Below are 22274 nucleotides of genomic sequence, written 5' to 3'. Positions count from 1 at the left end.
AAATATATATTTCATCACGGCCAGATGAAAACGCTAAATTATCCAAATTGACAGAGTGTGTTAAAGATATAAAAGATTGGATGACGCGAAATTTTCTTTTATTAAATCCAGACAAAACAGAGGTACTAATCATCGGTTCAAAAAACCGCCCACAAAACCTCTCGCAATACAACTTTAATATAGTAGGATGTCCTGTTACTTTATCCTCTAGTCTACAGTAAAAGACCTGGGTGTTATACTCGATTGCAACCTGTCTTTCAAAAATCATATTTCATATGTTACAAAAACCGCCTTTTTCCACCTTAGAAACATTGCTAAGCTACGTAATATGCTATCAGTTTCTGATGCAGAAAAGTTAGTTCATGCATTCATGCCTCGAGACTAGATTACTGTAATGCTTTATTAGCTGGTTGTCCTGCATCCTCAATAAACAAGCTACAGTTAGTCCAGAATGCCGCCGCTACAGTGCTTACTAGATCAAGAAAATATGATCATATAACACCGATTTTATCATCACCGCATTGGTTACCTATAAAGTTCCGTATTAATTACAAGGTATTGCTACTGACTTATAAAGCCCTAAACGGCTTAGCTCCAGTCTATTTAACGGATCTTCTATCGCCCTATAATCCATCGCGCTCTTTAAGATCACTAAATTCAAGGCTTTTGGTCATACCTAGGATATCCAGAACCACCAAAGGAGGGAGAGCATTTTCACATTTAGCTCCAAAACTCTGGAATAGCCTTCCTGATAGTGTTCGTTGCTCAGACTCGCTCTCCCAGTTTAAAACTAGATTAAAGTTGCATCTCTTCAGCCAGGCATTCACATAATATTTTTAATCTTACAGTTCAAATTACAATCCGGCCTCTAGTTAATAAACGCCAGAGGAGAACTGGCCCCTGACTGAGCCTGGGTTCTCCCAAGGTTTTTTTTTCTCCATTGGGTCACCTGATGGAGTTTTAGGACACCAGTAGGTCACTTGATGGAGTTTTTCGGTTCCTTGCCACTGTTGCCTTTGGCTTGCTCAGTTGGGGATATTCTGGGGATATCTAATTTGATTTTATCAATAAATTCCACTAGAAACAAACCTTGTTGTATTATTTTAATTTAATACTGTGAAGCTGCTTTGATACAATCTGTATTGTGAAAAGCGCTATACAAATATACTTGACTTGACTTGACTTGACCTAAGGGCAAACACAGAGATATAAAAGGTAACGTGCAAAGGAGAAACGCAAACAATATGCAAACTCTTGTGTTTCCTTATCAACATTTCCATACTATGCGAGTCAATAACAAAACTAATGCTGCTGATGTTCATCACACAGAGCCGAGAGGTTTGGTGAATTAAAACAGTCAGGGGCAGGCAAAACAGTCTATGGGGAAATGGAGGGAAGGAGGAGCCAGGAGCAGAAGGAGCCAGGAAGGAACCCAGGACACAGCCAGTGAGATCCATGGCAGAGTCGCAGGAGGGAGGAGCCATGGTGGAGGCCTGGGAGATACTATGACAGGGAACAGGAACAGAAAACCAAACCAAAACACAGTGAACAAAGCATTATTCTGACAACACCCAAGATACAAGAACATAAATCTCACTCTGTTCAACTTGACAGCTGAATCGACGACAGTCTACTGTCCCACACATTACCCTGAGATAAAAGGTAACTTTTCCTTCAAATTATTATGATGCTTAGTTTTGTAAAATATAAAAATATATACATCTAATAATATAATTATGATGCTTCAAGTTAACTAAAATTCTAAAACTTAGTTTACATCCTAAATGTATTGTGTTCTTTTTTCTTTTTTCTTTTTTTTTACTAAAAACAATCCAAAGAAATACATAATAGTATTGTTGTTTAATTTATCACAAACATTTGACTAAGCAAGAAAGGCACCCATGTAGAGTTTTAAAAGAACTGTAACATTAAAAACCACAATTGAAGAGTTGTATTATTTTACTATTATTATTATTATTATTATTATTATTTTATAAAAAAAATTTCGTTTCTACAACATGATCTTTACTTAAAGTGTGGATCTGCCACACTTACAATTACTTTTATGTTTGGACTTGCACTTATTTAGTGACGTTTGGACAGACATGAAACGTATGATGATGACAAATTGACAGCATATAAAATTTAATTTATGGATTACATAATGTTAAAAAAGAACACACTTTAAAGCCTAAAAATTAATAACATTAGTAACTGTTTAACCATTACTCCATGTAATATTTCTTTTGTTTTCTGTGGGACAATGACCATAAAATACACTAAAAACGCAATTGTTCATTACTTCGTCACCTATTGCAACATGCCATGTTTAAAGGTGCTCTAAGCGATGCGGGAGACGTAACTTCTTGTTGACGTTCGAATTGTTGTCAAACAAAACGGAGGCTAGCTAGACCCTCCCTCCTCCTCATCCCGTCTCCTCCCTCCTCCCCTCCCTTCCGACATAAAGGAAAGTCAAAGTAGTCACTACAAACAAAGTAAAGTTTTACTGATACTTCATTCAATGTGTAATGTCGCCAAGTTAGATAAATGCTTTTATATATTGCAGAACAGAATGCAGAAAAAGATAAACATTATCTTAAAATCGTTTCGCCACCTGAGGTTATAACTATAGGACGCAATAATAGCAAGATAACGTTAGCTTTGCGTTTCCCAGTGAGCATAAACAACGGCGGCGTCGTAAACAAATTTAGTCAAAGTTGTCAATAGCCTATAAATGAACATTCAAATTCATAACAAAGAGTGGGTGAAAACAATCATTCACACAAATTGTCGCCCTACTGTGAATTTGCTTGATCATTTACAATAGAGATTGATCGCTAGCTGCTAGAAACATATGACTGCATAGTTCTAGCTAAATTACATCCTTGTGTTGGTTTGGCGAACATGAACGCCAATTTAGAAAGAAAAAGGGATTTACCCACCTGTTCTGCAAAAACAGAGCAACTGAATGTCAGATTGGAATCCCTTCTGCCGGCGGAGTTCTCGCCACCTTTCGAAGTTTTTCCGATGTAAATTCGGTACTTCGCGCGTTTCTTATCCTTGTCCCTCTTCTTTGCAATTTGTACATCGGAAAGTCGTCTCTTTGGTCGTGTGTCGGCCATAATTCAAACTTCCCTCTTCATGCTTCTCTCTCCTCCACACCCCCTTCATGTGCACGCGCACTAACCCTCCAAACCCCACCCTCAAATACTTCTTGCCAGTTATTGGCTGGAACACTGTTTGTTGTGTTTCGTGGTATGGGTGAGCCCAGTTTGTTTTTGTTGCCGTTTGTGGAGCCTGTGGTGTCTACAGAGACCGCATTTTTTTACAGTGTGTTCAGGGGACAGACAGGCAGCTAGCGGATAGTGAGGAGATGTTTGCTGTATGTGACAAAAAATGTTTTGGCCTAAAAATCGCGCGACATCACTTGGAGCACCTTTAAGGTAATGTATGCATTTGATTGAGATATGTGCGCCTTTACAGTGTACCATATCGGAATTACTGTAGATAGACAGAGATTAACAACTTAAATTTTACTTTGTACTTCATTCAAAACTATACTGCGTTTTGACCTTTTTGCAAAAAAAAATATTATTGTGATTACACTTGCCTGTTTGTTCCATTTTCTTTGTGCTGTGTTCATTTTTAAGAAATCGTTAATGGGATTAGCTTCTCGAAAATATCAGTTTATTGCTATATTTGAACAATATTCCTGGTTCAACATATGTTAATCTTTAACCCTAAACCTAACCCTACCCATAAGTTATCCCTGAAATAGAGAAAGGATAGGTGAATAACACTTATATAGAAACACCTGACCCTGGTTGTAAACCTAAACTTTACATAAACTGTAAACTCAACCTCAAATCTGATTGGGTGATTGGAATGTTGTTCCAAGATCAATGAAATTAGGTTCTGTGTCATGGCCCATTATTCTGCCCTTTACATTTTTTTTTATTCATTATAAAAGAGGTTATGTCCAGGGATGGGGGCAGTGTTAAGAGTATAAAATAAATCAGTAAAATGGTAGAAAAAAACCTATTCCAATATATTTATGTTATTCAAAGATTTGTAAATATCTTTGTTAGATTTGTAAGTTTCTATAGCTGTAAATACATTTAATGTTTACATTTTAGATGTTGTCCCTGTTTTGTCCCTGTAAATGTTAATTACTATACCTGTTGTAACAAACTCAGTACTGTGGTGTCTGAGTTTGGGACTTTTATGTTGAAGTGTGGTTTTGTCTTGTCATGTATTGTTGACTCACCTGGTGTTTGCTCTGGCTACCTTGTCTGTTACCATGGTTATCCTTGTTTGTTTCCCTGACAACATGTTTGAACTTCGCAACTATGTTTGTTGTGTTGTCTCGTCATGGTGTTCATGCCTCGTCTGCTTTGGAGATTCATGTCTTGCCTGTTTGTTGATAATTGTGACTGTGCACAACTGTTCATGTTTAGATCCTCATCTCTCTTTATTTGAGACAAAGCTGCAGATGTTACACCTGTAAGTATATACAATTAGACCAAGCTGGGTTCTGTAATAATCTTAACACCTGCTAAAACAGAAAGTGGCAATTGTGGGTGTAACATACATGATAACCTGTCTAGCAAGTTTGAGACAACACCATACTCATGACTCAAAATTACAAAGAAAAAGAATACAACAAAAGATTTTTTTTTTTTTTTTTTTTGGGACAACAGAATGTATAGAACTCAGTCTCAGTAATTCTCTCAGAATGCAAAACAAAAAGTTCCTACCCTCCATCACCCTTTGTTTTGACAGGGACCTTTGGTCAATGAGAGCAGATCTGTCGATGACAATGCATTTTATCACCTGGAATGTTAATGGACTTCGACGAAACAGAGATGAGAAATTTCAAAAACTACAAAATGCGGACGTGGTTTTCTTTCAAGAGACACACGTTGGAGAACGAGATGAACATATTATAGAAGGTCTTAAAAATGAGTGGCATGTTTTCTACACAAAGTTTACCTCCCAAAAGGGAACAGCCATACTAGTCAGGAAAAGACTAGATTTTGAATGTATAAGTAATGAAAAAGATAACTGTGGAGCTTATGTTGTGTTGAAATGTAAACTGGAAGGTCAGCTGTACACTCTGGTTAGTGTTTATAACCATGAAAAAGACACAAAAACCCTTGAAAAACTTTCACGTTACCTGCAGTCAATGACCACAGGGCTGCTGGTGATTGGTGGAGATTTCAACACGGTTTTCAATCCATTTATCGACAAAGACAATTCAAAAGGGGTGACAGACAGGCCAATCCACAGAAAGCTGCGCTGTTGTGTGAATAAGTTCATGAAATCTCTTCAGCTAGTTGATGTCTGGAGAAGAAAGAACCCTGTAAAGCAGGATTATACATTCCACAGTCAAGTTGCGTCCAGGCTGGATTACTTTTTTGTTCCAGAAGAATGTATGTGGCGAGTCAGAAGTTGTGAAATCAGAGACTCAGAGATGCACGACCATTGTCCTGTGTACTTGGAGATCAACAATGTTTCCACAACCCTTTTTCAGAAAGATCCCCAGTTACAATTCCAATGGCTGAATCTAAAAAAGGATCTTTTGACAGATGAGACTGGTTCATCACTGGGTGAAGAAAGCTCACATGCAGTCAGTGAGGTGGACATTGTGTCAGCTGTACAATCTCTTCAAGTTTCAGACACACCGAGACCAGACGGCATCCCAGTTTCCTTCTATAAAGACAACATTCAGGATCTAATTCCATACATTAAGATGCTCTATGACAGAATCCACAGAGGTGCATTTAACTGCTCTGAGAAACACTTTAATGAAACTGTGAAAAGTCCACATGATGATAGTCAACACTTTTTTAATGTTGACTACCTCATCATTGCAAATATTCTGACAAAACGTCTAGATGATTTCTTGGAGTCTCAGTCAAAGGGTCTTGTACCCAAAAATTCAGCTACTGTCATGATCACTCCCAAAACCTTCTGCGCTGAGATGAGGTTGTCTTGTATTAAGGATAAAATAGAAGAGCAAAAACGGTCAAACCCAACTCTGTATCAGGATTACCTCATTGTGAAAAACCTTCTCAGAGATGCACCAGAAGCAGAAACTGAATCTGTAGAAGCTTCAATTGAGAGAGACAAACTGCTGGATCAGGGCTGCCCTTTGACGCCAGTTCTCATTACACTGGCGTTGAAATGCTTTGCTTCCGCATTAGCTGGGCGTTTAAAACAGAATGATATTCTGGTTTTCAAAGAAAGTGTAATACTTTGCATCCAACCTGAGGACCTTGAGGAAGTAATAGCTGCAGTGAGGAACAGAGATAATGAAGTGTATTACATTAAGGAATTATCCAAAGGAAAAGTTGATGGTAAACAATTAAAGTGCTTGGGAAATGAGCCTAAGGATGAGGATTGGAATAAAAGGAAGGAGGAAACGCTTGCACACAACATAGAAGAAGAATCAGAAGCCAGTTTGTCTAAAACGGACAAAGGCAATACGGAGAGGAGAGTGTGTGAAGAGCATGATTTTTGGTCTATTGTAAATAAGGAAAAATACATTTTGATGGAGGGTGATGGAAGGTGAGGACCATGAAGACAACCAAGATCTCATTTGCTGATTTTTTTTTTTTAATTAATAATTGTAGCGAAGGGGGCGTGGTTCAGCGAGGTCTGTAGCGGGAGAGAGAGAAAGGAGACGAGTGGTGCATAAGTAAGTCAAGTGCAAATGACGAACACCTGAGTCTTGTTGCGGTAATTTGCGTGGAGAGACCGGATATAAGCTGTTGTGGAAAGAGGCTTGTCTCCTTTCTCTCACTCCCGCTTAATTGCTTAACAGCTTGTCTCCTTTCTCTCACTCCCGCTTAATTGCTTAACAGTATGTACCCTTATTATATACCGTGAAAAACTGTAATAGCTCTCACGGGACATTTCATGTAGTTTTACAGTAAAATACTGTTAAATGTACTGATTTTGGAAGTACACGGTAAAAAAAAACCTTAGCGTTGCATTTACCATAACTTACCGTAAAATAGGGTGACCAAACGTCCTATTTTCCCAGGACATGTCCTGTTTTCACGTCCTGTCCTGGCCGTCCTGTCTGTTTTTTTATAAAGTGATGAAAATGTCCTGGTTTTCATTATTTTTCATTGGGCCATTATGCGTGTACTTTAAATACATGCTTGCCTTTGCACACAAAACATATGAAACCGGCTTCGGCTTCACCCCGTCTTGTTATAATCAGCGCGTTCCTCAATCCGCAGCGGCAAGCAGAGAAGACGTCAGAATACAGAGGCCTGTGTGTGTGTGTGTCTGTGTGTGTGTGTGTGTGTGTATGTGTGTTCATCTCAGCCTCATTGGTCTGTCACACTGCTTGTCAATGTCAGAATATTTGAAATGACCAATCAAATCAAAGTAGGCGGACTTTACGTTCACAGACACAGAATTTAAATTTTAGCAGCGTGACTCGATGGTCGATGCTTCAGTTTACGGTCAAGTGCGAGATAAGATGTAAGTAGCTAACAGCGTAAAAAAAAAAAGCCCAAATGTAAATTCACAGATGATTTACAGAGAAAATTTACGTTTTTTTCGTTTCGGTCGGGATCCGTGTAAAGCAGAATGCATGAACTGCAAAGCTGGAACGTACGTGTCAGTGTTTAAATAAAGGTGCTAGCGAAGTAGAAGCCCACATAAAGAAAGTATAGGCTACAAGAGAATATCAGGAGGATTGAAATAGTTTTTTTACTGAAATAGTGTAGTAGATTTTTTTATTTTAGTAGTAGATTTTTAACCTGCTATGGCCATGAAAAGAAATAGTGTCATGTAAAAGGTGTTAAAAGCTAAACTTTTTTTAAATAGTAGGCTATTCTATTGTTGCGGGCCAAACATTGAATGGAAAGGATGTATTACTTTATGTATTAAAGTACAATAACATAGTTGCAAGGTTGTGAATGCATTTGTCAAGTATTTTTTGATGCATTCACCCCAACCACGCCCCCACCCCTTAACCACGCCTCCCAAACCACGCCCCCGTCCTGTTTTCTGAAAACTAAAATATGGTCACCCTACCGTAAAACAAATCATTGAACTAAAATTTACGGTAAAAAACTGCTAGCTTTGGTTGACAGTCGTTTACCGTAAAAAAAATATGGTACAAATATGTATGTTTTACGGCATTGAACTAAAGTTTACAGTAAAAAACTGACAGGAGGTTGAAAGCGATTTACCGTAAAAAATATGGTAGTAATATTTTAGGTTTTACGGCAGGGATCTAAATATAACGGTAAAAAACTGGCAGCTGTGGTTGCCAGTACTTTACCGTAAAAAATATGATAGAAATATTTTAGTCTTTATGGCACTGAACTAAAGTTCACGGTAAATAACTGGCAGCTGGTTGCAAGTGCTTTACCTTAAAAAATACAGTAGTCATATTTTAGGTTTTATTCCACTGAACTTCAGTTTATGGTAGAAAAAAAAAAAAAAAAAAAACTGCCAGCTGTAATTCAAAAATGTTGTATGTACAATTTTTCATAAAAGATATTATTGAGAATTACCAGAGGCTTAGACGTTGATGTTTTATTGAAAATAATAAAGTTTGAAGTCACCATTATGGAGATGAGTGTTTGCTTTAGTTGGGCTCTTCGCTCTTGACCCTTGAATTTTTAATGTTAGCATTTCTCTGACTGCTTTAACTGTGTTTAAAAAACACATTTGTTGTGGCATGAAAATCAGAGAGAAAATGTGATCAGGGGCCTGTACCATGAAGCCGGATTAGGTGGCTAGCCGGCTATGTTTCAGCTTAGTTTCCGCCAACCCTGGGTTTTAGGTACTATGAAAGTAGCTCGGCTTAAATCGGTGTTCGTTGCCATGGTATCTTACGCTGCACGGCTAACCTGCTCCGGGGCAGGTTATGATCTGGATTCAAGATCTCAGACTGAAGTTTGACCAATCAGCTGAGAGCAAAGAAACATATAGGTGACGTAACTTATTCCAAGTGTTTGTTGCAATGACTTCACCTTTTCTTCCAAATCCGGTGGACATCTCAGCGCAAATTGTTAGACGAGCACTTTGTAAAGAAAGAGTTTTTAGCCTGACAAAATCCCCTTGCCTTTCCTGATAGTTACTTGTATGAAAGATACAGCTTTTCCGCGGAAGGAATGTCTTATTTTGCGAACTTCTCGAGCCGCACATAAATAATTTAACACGTCGAATTCATGCACTTACTGTACCGCAAATGGTATTGCGTTTGTGTTTTTTTGCAAGTGGTAGCCTACATACTTGCACGGTGGGTGACGCACAGAAGCTGGGGGAAAACACGGTTTGTCGAACCATTCGCAAGGTGGTCCTTGCTCTGCAGGAGTACATGAATAGTTTCATTAATATTGTTCCCCGGACATTTATCGACTATGTCCATAAAAGAGGGCTTTTATAAAATTGCCGGTAAGATATATTGATAGGGTGACATCACATGAACACTTTTTTTTTCTTCAAAATGCACATTTCACAAATGTACTATACAATATAAAACATGTTAAGAATTATTTTACATCTTTATTATTATTCTGTTAATCTTATGATAGGATTCCCTATAGTCTATTGCTCCAGTCTCCACTGCTCTAAGAGAACATGAGGCAGATGTTAATAGGAAATCCCATCACTTCAGGTAGAGATGTGAATTTGTGAGATGATTATTTTCTGTGAGATGAATCTTTAAATTAGTAACATTAACAGATATAAAAATGATCTACTAAACATTTCATCTGCTGATGACTTGTGGTCATGAACGTATGATCACAAGTTTGGATGCTAAATGGCCTGGGCTCCAGTGCTTGACTCACGAATTTTCCATGAGTCTGTGTTGTGTCAGCGCTTTGAGGAAAGCAAGTTAAATTTGTTACAGTACAAAACACTTAATTTGAACTGAGATAGAAAAACCTACACAATAACCCCCTGACCTCAGACAGGGCCACAGCACCGCTTCAATGTGGCCCTCAGTTAAACCAGAGTGAAGATCGAGATGACCTTTGGCATCCTAAAGGCACGTTTCAACTGTGTTCAGCCCTTAAGAGTCACCAGAGCGGGCATCAGAGATAGTGGCTGCATGCATGTGCCATTCTGCACATTATAGCCACCAGTAGAACAGAGCGAGAACCACCACAAAACCAGCTTCTCCCCGATGAAACTGACCCGAACACACTTGACCACTCAGCTGGTGCAGATGTAGATGCAATCACCATACAATATTACACTTAATAAAAGCACAATGAAACTGCAGATAAGTCTCAAACTGTTTTATTGGTTTTGTGGGATGAGAGGGAGAAAGAGAGCAAGAGAAAGTTTCATTAATAAATATTAATACTAAAGTGTTACTTGGTTAAATAAGTTCACATACTGAGATCAGTTTTATTCAGCTGTTTGATCTCCATTTTATTTTTTTCTCAGCTCACAGTCAGCTCCTAGTGAACAGTCTAGTTCAAGTCTCCTTTAGTGTGCAGTCTAGTTCAAGTCTCCTTTAGTGAACAGTCTAGTTCAAGTCTCCTTTAGTGAACAGTCTAGTTCAAGTCTCCTTTAGTGTGCAGTCTAGTTCAAGTCTCCTTTAGTGAACAGTCTAGTTCAAGTCTCCTTTAGTGTGCAGTCTAGTTCAAGACTCATTTTGTACAGGGCCCTGAAACTTTCCACCTGAAACATAATTCCACCACAAACATGATCATTACAAGTTTTCTGGAGGCTCATCAAATCACAAAAAGTTCCTTGACTTCCTACAAACACAGGACTGACTGTAATTTATGTCAAGGGTTTTAAATCCTTACACATTTCTTCTGAAGCCCATTGAGGTAGAGGCCTCAGTTTCTGGGGCAGGTTGTGAAAAATCCTACAATAAAAGAGATGTGTAAGGGCCAGTCCATTTTTTATGCCACACATTCAAATGTTTGCCACAATAAAAAGCCCAGTGCATTCACATCAGCAACTGTCTGAGAACACACAGACAGAGTGTCTTCATTTCCTCCACCCTAATAAATAAAAATAGGCCAATGTAAAGCATAACTGTTGTAAAGCAGGTTATGTTTCTGGTGTTCTGTCTGCTGCAAACTGACCTCTGTGTGGGAGACTGTGTGTATGTGTGCTGGCTTCAACAGGGACACTGTATTTCCCTCTACTGCAGAACACAGTCAGCCATATTTAAAACTTAAAAGTAGTAATGTATTGCACACGTACCCAGTGTTCCTTGCTTAGAGGAGCCAGCACCAGGGTCAGATTGTACAGCACCTGTAATCCCATCTATAATCGGCCGCCCCTTATTGCCCACTCAGAGCCAACTCCTCCGCCACAGTGTATTCTGGTTTTCTGAATTTAACTCTTTATTTCTGTTTGCTGCAAACAAGTGTTTGTGATCAAATGTTCACAGAAGTAATAAAAGGTTGTGGTAAATACTCACCACTTTGAATTATTATTTTTATATTTTGTCTTTATCTGCTGCCAAGAACATTTGGAGTTGGGGTTGCATTTAAAAAGCATTTAAGGAATATTAATCTTTCTTAGTACATACATGTACATTTTTTATATATTATACAAATAGGCTATAGGGTATAGTAAACATATAGGCTACACATACATATACATAATTTTACATAAATATAGAACGTATTTGTTTAACTTACACATTAACAATCAGCAATCTTTCTCCAACAGTCTTCTCTTGCTTTGGCACAGAGACCGTATTGTTTCGAGCTTGAAATACATATTTAAATTCATCGTAATTCTGAATAATTATCTCTTGCTCCTCCGCGGAAAAATATAACGCTCTCGCTCTACTACCCGCGATTGGCTGTTCAGTGTCGACGTCACTCTTTTATGTGCACGCGCGCGTGGAGTAATCATAGCTTAAAGATCAAAGCCTGAGTTGACAGAGAAAGTCGATGAGCTGCATCATGGTACCAATAAAGCCTGATCGCAACGGTTTGGATTTGTCAACTCAAAACCAATCCTGTAACCCCGAGTTTGTTCAGCTACCTTCATGGTACAGGCCCCAGGTGTTGTTAGCTATTTGTTGATGATGTCAAAATCATCATATAGTGGCCTAATTCACTCATCTCATACAGAGTATTATCTTTCATTGTACAGTATGAGGAATGTTAAATATATTTCACGTTTTGAGTATAATAGGTCTGTGACACTACGCATGCAAGCTAACAGCGACAATCTGAAGAACTTTGAAAACCACATGATGTACAAAAAAGGTTTTAAATTTAAACTGCATGCTCTAGACCAACACAGACATCAAGAATCAGCGTATGAATCTCAACAATGGTGACAATCAACAAAATAATCAGATAAAACTCTTAACATCACAAAACAAGCTACTAAAAAGTTGCAACAAAAACAACAGCAAAAAACAAAAGCAGATAATGATAATAATAAAAGAAAATACTGAGGCAAATCAGCATAATTTATTCATGCTGCAATGCATGCTGGAAGGTATTGGTGAGTTTTGATTGATGGCTCCAGTCATGCACTGCACTTTTATCATCACCATTGTTGAGATTCATACGCTGATTCTTGATGTCTGTGTGTGTCTAAAAGACACAGTAGTTCAAACCTTTATTGTATGCAGAAGTCTTAAAGGAGAACTCCGGTCAATTTTAACATTGAGCTCATTTTTTTGTAAATTTGGAGTGCTGTCAGTACAGAGAGCAATGACAAAAATCGGTGTTGCCTACACCATGTTATCCTCTTTTTAAAATTTGCACCCTGTTGACTTAAATGGGGCAAGTTTTAAACCTGCTTTTAGCCTCTTAACATCCTTGATGTGTCATTACAAGTGTCCAGCCATGTGAGTGATTCCTTCAGAGTGAACACGGTGAATCTGACTGCAGTAGATGTGAAAGATATGAATAAAAGTGATGTTAATTCAGCCAGCGCACATACCTGTATTTACTTCCTGTTTTCGGTCGAAGTCCACAGTAGTCGATTGTCGAGTTGCTTAGTTACCTATGATCACGCGCGTGAACTCGGCAATCGACTACTGTGGACTTCGACCGAAAACAGGAAGTAAATACAGGTCATTTATTGTTAAAATTGACCGGAGTTCTTCTTTAAGATCATATTAACAATGATGGATCTCATGCAGTAAAATTATAGAGCTTCTACAATCAATAATGTAACAACATTATCAAAGATAAGACTCTAAATGAGTTCAGTAAATAAGGCAACTACATGATGATTATGTAATTATCAATATATAGCCATCATCCCCTGGTTCATTTTCTCTCTGATTTTCTTGCCATAAGGTAAAGGGTCAAGACCCAAATAAAGCAAATACTGATCACCATCATGGTAACTTCAAATGAAACATTAAATCATCAACATCTAAACCTCTGTTAATTCTCAAACAGAACTGTAAACGTCTGACAGAAATAAAGTCAGTCTGGTTAGTAATAAGTGAAGCTGATAATACTGTTTGTGGAGTTGTTTAATCCTCCTCTGATGAGATCTTCAGAGATTTAATGTCTTCTTTTCTCTTCAGTGGATTTCATAAGGATGTGGCTGAAGTCAGTTGTAGCTCTTGTTGTTTCTCTATATTGACATTCCCAGAATTCCCTGTGTGACACTTCACATTTGATTGAAACAATTATGTTTCTTCTTAGTTTTTGTTATCAGTTATGTACATTTGGGGTTTATATTACATTATATATTGTTTAATTAATGTTTATGGCATTATTTGGAGTCGTGTGTGTCACCATGATGGTGATTTGTATTTATGTGTATGACACTGTGCACCTATATATATATTTATATTTATATGAATGTGTGCCTCAGCTTGTGGAAAACTAATTGTGAACTTTGAATCATAATGTGGTTTTCTTTTTTACCGCCTGTATTATTATGGTGGTTATCAGTATATTACAAAGATATAAAGCAGATTTTAATAGTTTAGTGAAAATAAATAATTATATTTATTGGCTAATGAAACATAAGGGTTGTCCCGTAAAAACTAAAAGGTTGCTACTGTATTTTAATGGTAAATTACTGGGAACCACAGATGATGTTTTGTTTAATTATTTATTTTTTGCCGTAAATTTAAGTCCAAAGTAAGGTTGCTACCATATTTTTACGGTAAAATACTGGCATCCAAGCTGACATTTTGTTACCGTAAATTTCACAGGTTTTCTTTACATTGTGTTTTTTTTTTTGCCCGTAAATTTAAGTCCCGTAAAACATAAAAGGTTGCCACCATATTTTTTATGGTAAAATACTGGCAACCACAGCTGCCGGTATTTTACCGTAAATTTCACAGTTTTTTTTAACAGTGTGAGGTAGTCAAACCAAAAAAAAAAAAAAAAACACAAAACAAACAAAAAACAACAACACTGTAAATTGGTTGTTTCTGTGTATTTTGTCAGATTTTCATCCACGACTTTCAGATTATTTGTTTGGTTAACTTTTCAATTTACTATAAAATTTAGCATATTTATTTTTCAATCAGAGCTAAACATAATTATTTCCCACTTCACTAGACTCACCATGTATGCAGTTGTTACCTTGCAAGACTCAGATGAGGTGATGGTGGTCGCATCACACTGGTTGAGCTCAGACAAGAAACAAAGTTACTGGCCTCCATTCAGATCACCAGAGAAGTGCATGGAAGCTGTTCAGAACAGACTTAAACCTGAAACAGGAGGGAAACCATGGGAGAAATTAAATATTAGCTTTCACAAAGAATATGGTAATGGTCACTATTTTAAAATAATTGCTTAAATTTAGGATTTTTTTTATTAAGTTCTCAAATAAATTATCTTATTGCAGTATCTTTTGATAAGGCTAAAGAGGGGCAAAAGGAAATTGCAGAACATAAAGAACGGTAAGTAACACAATTTGTTTAAAGTATTTTACCTATTAAAAGATCAAATAATTAATTTGTACTGTTTTGTTAAAGTATTGTTTATTTTCAAATAAAGATCATTTCTATTAGCCACTGGATTTCCTGGAATACTAAAAAGACAAAGACCTGAAAGCACTCAAGAAATGTCAAAAAACCCATTTCCTACACCACCTACATCTACATCTACATCTACATCAAGACTGTCAGCTGATGGTGAGTCAGCTTCTTTTGTCATAATCAGAAGTTTTGTCTTTTCTCTTTTTTTTTTGTGGTAATTACAGCAAAACTCATTTTACACAACAGACAAGGATGATCTCCTTCAAATGCTGAGAGACATCAAGAGCACAGTCCAGGAAAACTCTGACATGTTAAAGAAACTACTGAAAGACAATACGGTTTCTGAAGCGCCCAGCAGTAGCAGCTTGTCCACTGAAGATGTTAAAACAAGCCTAAATCTGCCTCTTAGAACCATTGAAGATGTGAAGAGGACTGAAAATGAGCTCAGAAATGCAACGAAACGCCAAAAATATGTGAGTCAACAGAGCATTTCAAGAAAGGGATAATGTACACTAAGCTGTAATGTACACTCTGACCTGTAACACCTGTAATGCATTTATTTTGCAATAATGACGGCGCATTATCCTGCTTATTCCACGACTACTTACTTAATAAATAAATAAATAAATAAATAAAATGGACATTAAATATAGTGTTATAATATTAATGCAGATTCATTATTAATCTGCATTATTATTAATCTATTTTGATTGATTAGCATAACACAGATAACTATTTCAAGTTCTCTCTCACCCAGCTCTGGTTCTTTGTTCAACTTTAATTGGTGCCAGATAGTGCAAATGAGCTATATTCTACATACAGAGTTTTGTGGTCTTTACACAAAATATTTGACCACTAAATGCTGTGTTTGACCAATAAGAATGAAGTATTTCAAGATATGTAATAATAATAATAAACAACACTTACTAAAATATTTCTAATAAAGAAATTTCGGTAACACTTTATTTTGATTTTCCCTTTTGAACATTCTGTTAAGTAACTTTGCAACTACATGTCAACTAACTCTCATTAGAGTGTTAGTAGACTCTCTGCTTAATGTCTGCTAACTCTTTATTGTGTTGGTCCAACAGACATGCTGACTATAAATAATTTAGCAAGTACATGTCAACTTATTTTAACCCTAACCCAACCTACCAGTCTACTAATACTCTACTAACACTCTAATGAGAGTAAGTTGACATGTAGGTGCAATGTTACTTATAGTCAATGGAACGTGTTAAAGGGACCATCAAAATAAAGTGAAACTGCATTTTCTTTACAGGTAAAATATCTGTCAAGGCTTGGAGGTTTTGGGCCCAAGGATGTGATAAAGAATATTATGCAGCAAGTCCTAACAGATGATCTGGCTAAGGAGTTCAACTGGCAGGGCAGAGGAGATAAAAAGCCCTTCTCTAAGCTGAAAGCTTTAACAGATGTAATCCGAGGTAAACTCACTGGTGCATGAACACTTCACACCAGTGTTGTTTTTGGCAGCCCTTTTAGTTTTAGTCTTAGTCTTAGTCTTTTGGACGAAAATGCTTTTTAGTTTTAGTCACATTTTAGTCACTTATAAACTTGTTAGTTTTAGTCAAGTTTTAGTCGACGAAAACACAAAAAGGTTTTAGTCAAGTTTTAGTCGACGAAAACTCAAAAAAGTTTTAGTCAATTTTAGTAAAAAAAAAAAAAAGTAAGTTAGTCTTCAACAAATTAATTTAGGTTAAAAAGTATTGGAAATGGGCTTAGGTTTGACAGGTTGTAGCAAGTGTTGCAATTCATTTTTTTTTTTTTTTAAATAACCCCTGAAATTATGACTTCTGGTGAATATTGTGGAAACTAATTGATACATTTAGATAAATATATTTCATACCTTATAGCATATTATAATACAACTTATTAGGCCTATATATTTATAGAATAGCAAAGTAGTCAATATACAAGACTAAATTCATATACAATAGCCTATACAATATACAAGCCTAATCAATATACAAGACTGAACCACATAGATGTGAAATATAAAGGCTATCATGATCATTTTGCCAACAATGAACCATGGATTTGTTTAGTTTATAATACGTTTTATTTTTAACTTAAACAAATACAACATATAACATTCAAAACTCACCGGCTTAGACTGCATTTGAAGAAAAATAAACACAACAGTTTTCTGTAGCCTTGTGTGCGAACTTAACTTATTCAATAGAATTATTAGATTATCTCCTGATGCGTGCTGCTTAATAGCACACACTCCGCCGTGACAAACGAAAAAAAAAAAAACCGCGACGGCATATGGTACAATTGGCCTTATATTCATTGTCCCTCACGCATTCCAGCCACGGGTATTTTAATCCCATTCAATTTTACGTTTCTGTGCTCTTTTCTTTTTCGCCGGCTGCTTATATAGTCATTTTTACATTTCCCGCTGTTGTCACTTGTTGTCATCGTTGCTACGATACGTGACTCACAATGACTGAAACGACCAATTAAAAGGGCATTCTCTGATGATGTTCCAAGATGTTAAAAACGCTATGCTGATGATCATAGACAAACAGGGGGAGAAATTAGTATCTACCGCACCGTCGGGTTTTTTTCTCATAGCCTACAAATGTCTTCGTTCATAGTCTGACATAAATTAGAAGGCGGCTATGTGTCTGTCCTGGATTTGCACTGAATTGATTCTCAAAAATACGGAACTGAACAAGACTTGTGTCAAATACGGGACGATTCCGTATTATACGGAACGGTTGGCAACCGTCAGACTTGTAATAATATTCGTTCCTTCTCGTCTCGTCAACGAAAACTCGAAAACGTCTCGTGATGTTTTAGTCACCTTAGAGCAATTTTTAGCCAGTCATCGTCGCGTTATCGTCATAAAAAAAAGGTGCGTCAACGAAATCATTTCGTTATCGTCATCGTTGACGAAAACAACACTGCTTCACACATACTTAAAAAGTTTGTATTTACTTATTTTTTGTCTCTATTCACTCACTTGGTGAACTGTGATGTCTGCCAATTTGATCTTTAAAGTGTACAAGAGCGGTTGTGAGTTTGAAGGACCACCATCCAACATATTTCCAATTCATTCTTCGGGTTTACTCTTTCAGATGCTGCATCAAAACACAGTGTACTGAGGGTAGACTGTGAAACTGAAATAAAAAAATATCTCTGGCACGGAATTGATCGAATTGGTCGAAAGAGACCAAGAGATTGTGGAGGTGAGTGATAATGATATTATGAACAAGCGATATCATGTAATGTTTTCATACGTTCTATAGGTCGATCTTCTATGATGGTTGAGTCAAGGCATCTACTGTATGTTAACAAAATCACCTTCAGTTGTTTAATGGTCATTGTATACTTTTGTATAAATACCTCCTTCCCTTGCAGGTGTGACTTCAGAAGTGACTTTTCCCACACTGCTGGACAGTGCCTTCCAGTCAGATATTGGATTGTCTTTTCTTGATGACTGAGTTTTGCTACATTTTATTTTTTATTTTTTTTAAGCAAAATCTAATTTGTCTTTAGCTGGAAGAAATAATTGCATACTAGATAATGTGTTTGACTGTGGTGTCACTGCATGCATGGACAAGTTTTCAGGTGTATGATAGTGGTTTTAGCATGCATGTTTATCAATACCAAATAAATCAAATGCATACAATTTGTTGTAAATAGTTTTTAATTTCTGTCTTTCCAGTGTTCCATCCAGTATAAACCATTATGCATATGACATTTACCTTGCTTTTGCCTTTTTCTAGACAGATGAAGTCTTACAATCGTGAAATTAGACGTCAAACAGGTGACTATTGGGTCACATTACAGAGAATGAACTTTTCTTAGAATTAGCAGGTTAGAGTAGATTTAGGTATAGTAGCATGTTTTTGCAGGCTCTTGTCCATCTCAGTTGTTATGGATGTTATACTGACAATCTCGAACATTACATCAGCTCTAAAAACAAAAATACAACACAATTAATCTGTTTTACATGCTCCAATATTTATTTTTCTGTCAAATTCTTCTGAGAATGTTGTGTGAGTGTAGTTTAGAAACTGTTTTGAGAAAATGTTTAATTGATTCAAGAGATGAGTGTCTTTGCAATTGAGGCAAACTATAATTGCTATGATACCAGTGCTGAAAATATAATTTTAACATATTAACATTATACTGTAATATTTAAGTGTAAAAATCAAGTGTACTTCTTTGTAATTCATCCCTCATTATAGTTCAACACCTAATATAAGATTTCCAGTATCTGTTATAAAGAGTTTCAGTATACTTCAGCATTAATGAAATAGACTAGTATATATATTTTTCAGCATGCAACAGAAGTTGAATAGATGCTGACAAATGCCTGATCAGTTTTATATGCTGAATTAGTGAAATGAACATGCCCTTATCTTTTGATGGTGTGTCTTTAGCTCAATTTTGTACATGTGTGCCTTTTTGAAAGTAAAATATGCTGATTATTAAAAACAAACCATAAAAAGGAAATTTCAGGTGTTTTTTTCAAGGGATCTAAAGTGAGAAAAGTCTGGTAGTAAGTGTTAACATATTCCTAAATTTAAAGGATTAGTTCACCCCAAAATGAAAATTTCCTAATAATTTACTCACCCCAATGCCATTCAAGATATCCATGTCTTTCTTTCCTCAGTGGGAGAGAAATTATGTTTTTTGAGGAAAACATTTCTGGATTTTTCTTCTAACAATGGACCAATCCAAATCAATGCAGTTTCAAAAGTCTTCAACAACAAACGGACAGGGAACTACGTCATCACGTTGAAAGATCAGCACTGGCAATACTATTTGAACTACTATTCATATTCATCAGAATGTTATTCATATACTATTCATATTCATGTTCACTGAATACTATTACTATATATATAATAGCAAACAATACTATTTGAACTATCCTCCTACGTACGGTCGCATTGTAAACAGTTGGGCGGTACTTCTGCCGGCGCCGGCGTGACCTTTCAACGTGATGACGTAGTTCCCTGTCCGTTTGTTGATCAGCTCAATCTGAACTATTGAAGGTAAAAAGTCTATAAATTATAAAAAATAAAAAAAATTTAATGACCTATCGTTTCGCTAGCACAACCTCTTCTTCAGCTGTGATCGCGTACAGCCCGTTTAAACACTTCAAAGACTTTTGAAACTGCATTGATTTGGACTTAAAAACGATGGTAACCAATGGAGACCATTGTTAGAAGAAAAATCCAGAAATGTTTTTTCTCAAAAAACATAATTTCTCTCCCACTGAGGAAAGAAAGACATGGATATCTTGGATGACATTGGGGTGAGTAAATTATTAGGAAATTTTCATTTTGGGGTGAACTAATCCTTTAAGATCGGTTTCAGAAATTGTTAAACTGTTGTGTAAATGTAGGAGTAAAATCAAAACAAAATGTTACATTTCTAAACCAAAAAATTGAGTGACTCCAAACAGCATTTGGACAAAAAGGGCCAAATATAATTGAAATAAGGAACAAAATAATGCGTAACCCTTTATGGTAAGACTTTATTTTACAGTGTCTTTCTTACACTTGTTACATTACTGTAGTAATTACTATAAATTGTGCTTAGTTACATGCAACTAACCCTAAACCAACCCCTAACCCTAAGTAGCTAAATGTAGTTGATTATTATTACTCGGTTCTTAAATGTATAATTACACTGTAACACAGACACCTTAAAATAAAGTGTACCCAATTTATTTTAAGGTGACATAGTTACACGTTACTACATGTACTTAAAATAGTAATACCTGTAAACAGTGTGTGTGTGTGTGTGTGTGTGTGTGTGTGTGTGTGTGTGTGTGTGTGTGTGTGTGTGTGTGTGTGTGTGTTCACTACATAATCTGTTCATAATGTGTGTGCTCTAACTTGGATGGGTTAAATTTACATTTACATTTAGTCATTTAGCAGACGCTTTTGTCCAAAGCGACTTACACATTAGGACCAGGGACGTCACTAGGATTGGAAGACAGGGGGGGCTTAGCCTCCAGGGTATTTGTAACTTGCGTTTATAGAAAATCTTACAGTAATCCTACAGTGTTTTGCATGTAAGAGCTTCCACGATGAAAGCACTGTTGGCCGATATTGACTCTTGTCTGACTTCTTGCTTTATCCAAAGACTTCTTGGTCATAGCCTTTTCGAATACTGTTTTTTGCCTTGTTTGCCTTCGCTGACTGTATATGTAGGTTCAGGGAATTTTGACTGCTCTTTCTCTGCCATAATTGTGATTCTTCCTAACTTCCTTGCCTCTTTGCCTCCTCGAATCAAACGGGTGCGCGCATGTGGGCAGCTCCTGTAGCAGCAGGGGTGGTAGCCATGGTAACGAGGGATAGTGACAGTCGCCCAGCCAATCATTTCATTCGTTCCGAATGGAAATAAGTAGTTGTTTTTATTGCAGCCCTGAGAGGACTACAGACACTCTATTTTTATACTCTCCTTTTCAGAGTACATTTTTTTTTCTTTTTTTTTGAAAAAAATCTATTAATTTAGAATAAAGATTTATTCTAATTTCACAAGAATAAAGACTTGTGAAATTAATCAATAAAAGTAATACTCTAAACCCAATGAAGATTTACACAAACTGAGAAAGTCAAAGTGTTAGGTTGTGCTCAGCTGTTCCCTACATCATTTTGTTTCCTGCATGTGGGACAATGACCATAAAATACAACATACAATGACCACAAAAATGTATAATTTTATTTGTGTGCGTAAGGGGGCGAACAAGACGTGAGACTTGCGAATCCAAATGCAAGGCTTTATTCCAAAACATGGTCATCATACAGGCAGGGTCAATAAACAGCAAACAGGTATGGCAGAGGTATGACACAGAATAAACCTTAGGGCAAGCGTGGGTAGACGATCGGCGAACAATATCCAACAGGGGGCAAGGCAAGGAGAGGTAATCCAGGTAAACAGCAATGATCCAAACGAGGTGCAAACGAAGTCCAAAAGGCTAGGCTAAAGGTTAATCCAGGAAACACGGGCAAGAATCAGAACACAGGAAAACGCAAAGGACAAAGCAAGACTAAGATCACTGGATGACTCTGTAGAGTAGCTAACACTAGGGGAGTTCTAAACGCAATACAATACTCAACCATAGGGAATGAAAGTCAAAGGCTTATAAAGAGTGTGAGATAGTGTGTGATAGTTCTCAAGTGTGAGCGTGATTAGTGGAATCAGCTGTGTGTGTCGTCAATGCAATGAATGATGGGGATTGTAGTGAAGTGTAAGAGTCCATGCTGTGAGTGGGCGACCTCTGGTGGTGACCAACCAGAAGTGCAGTGACCAGATGTGGTGCTGTAATCCAAATCTTTCTTTTTTTCAGAAATAGAAACTT

General features: G+C 36.8%; 1 protein-coding gene across 1 annotated transcript; it reads left to right on the top strand.

Moving 5' to 3' along the window:
• The first annotated feature begins 1517 nt into the window (after positions 1-1517).
• Positions 1518-18651, top strand: LOC311300463 (uncharacterized protein). The gene is made up of 9 exons (XM_084424746.1): positions 1518-1662; positions 4783-6570; positions 14502-14710; positions 14791-14845; positions 14943-15079; positions 15170-15396; positions 16206-16368; positions 18028-18138; positions 18311-18651. The coding sequence occupies exons 2-9, from the start codon at positions 4796-4798 to the stop codon at positions 18391-18393; spliced, it is 2760 nt and encodes a 919-aa protein (XP_084280872.1). The 5' UTR covers positions 1518-1662; positions 4783-4795; the 3' UTR covers positions 18394-18651.
• The last annotated feature ends 3623 nt before the right edge of the window (positions 18652-22274 follow it).

This window comes from Rutilus rutilus, assembly GCF_951802725.1.
Source record: "Rutilus rutilus genome assembly, chromosome: 11".
NCBI classification, from domain to species: domain Eukaryota; kingdom Metazoa; phylum Chordata; class Actinopteri; order Cypriniformes; family Leuciscidae; genus Rutilus; species Rutilus rutilus.
Note: the sequence above shows the minus strand (reverse complement) of the source record. Positions and strands in the feature narration are given on the sequence as shown.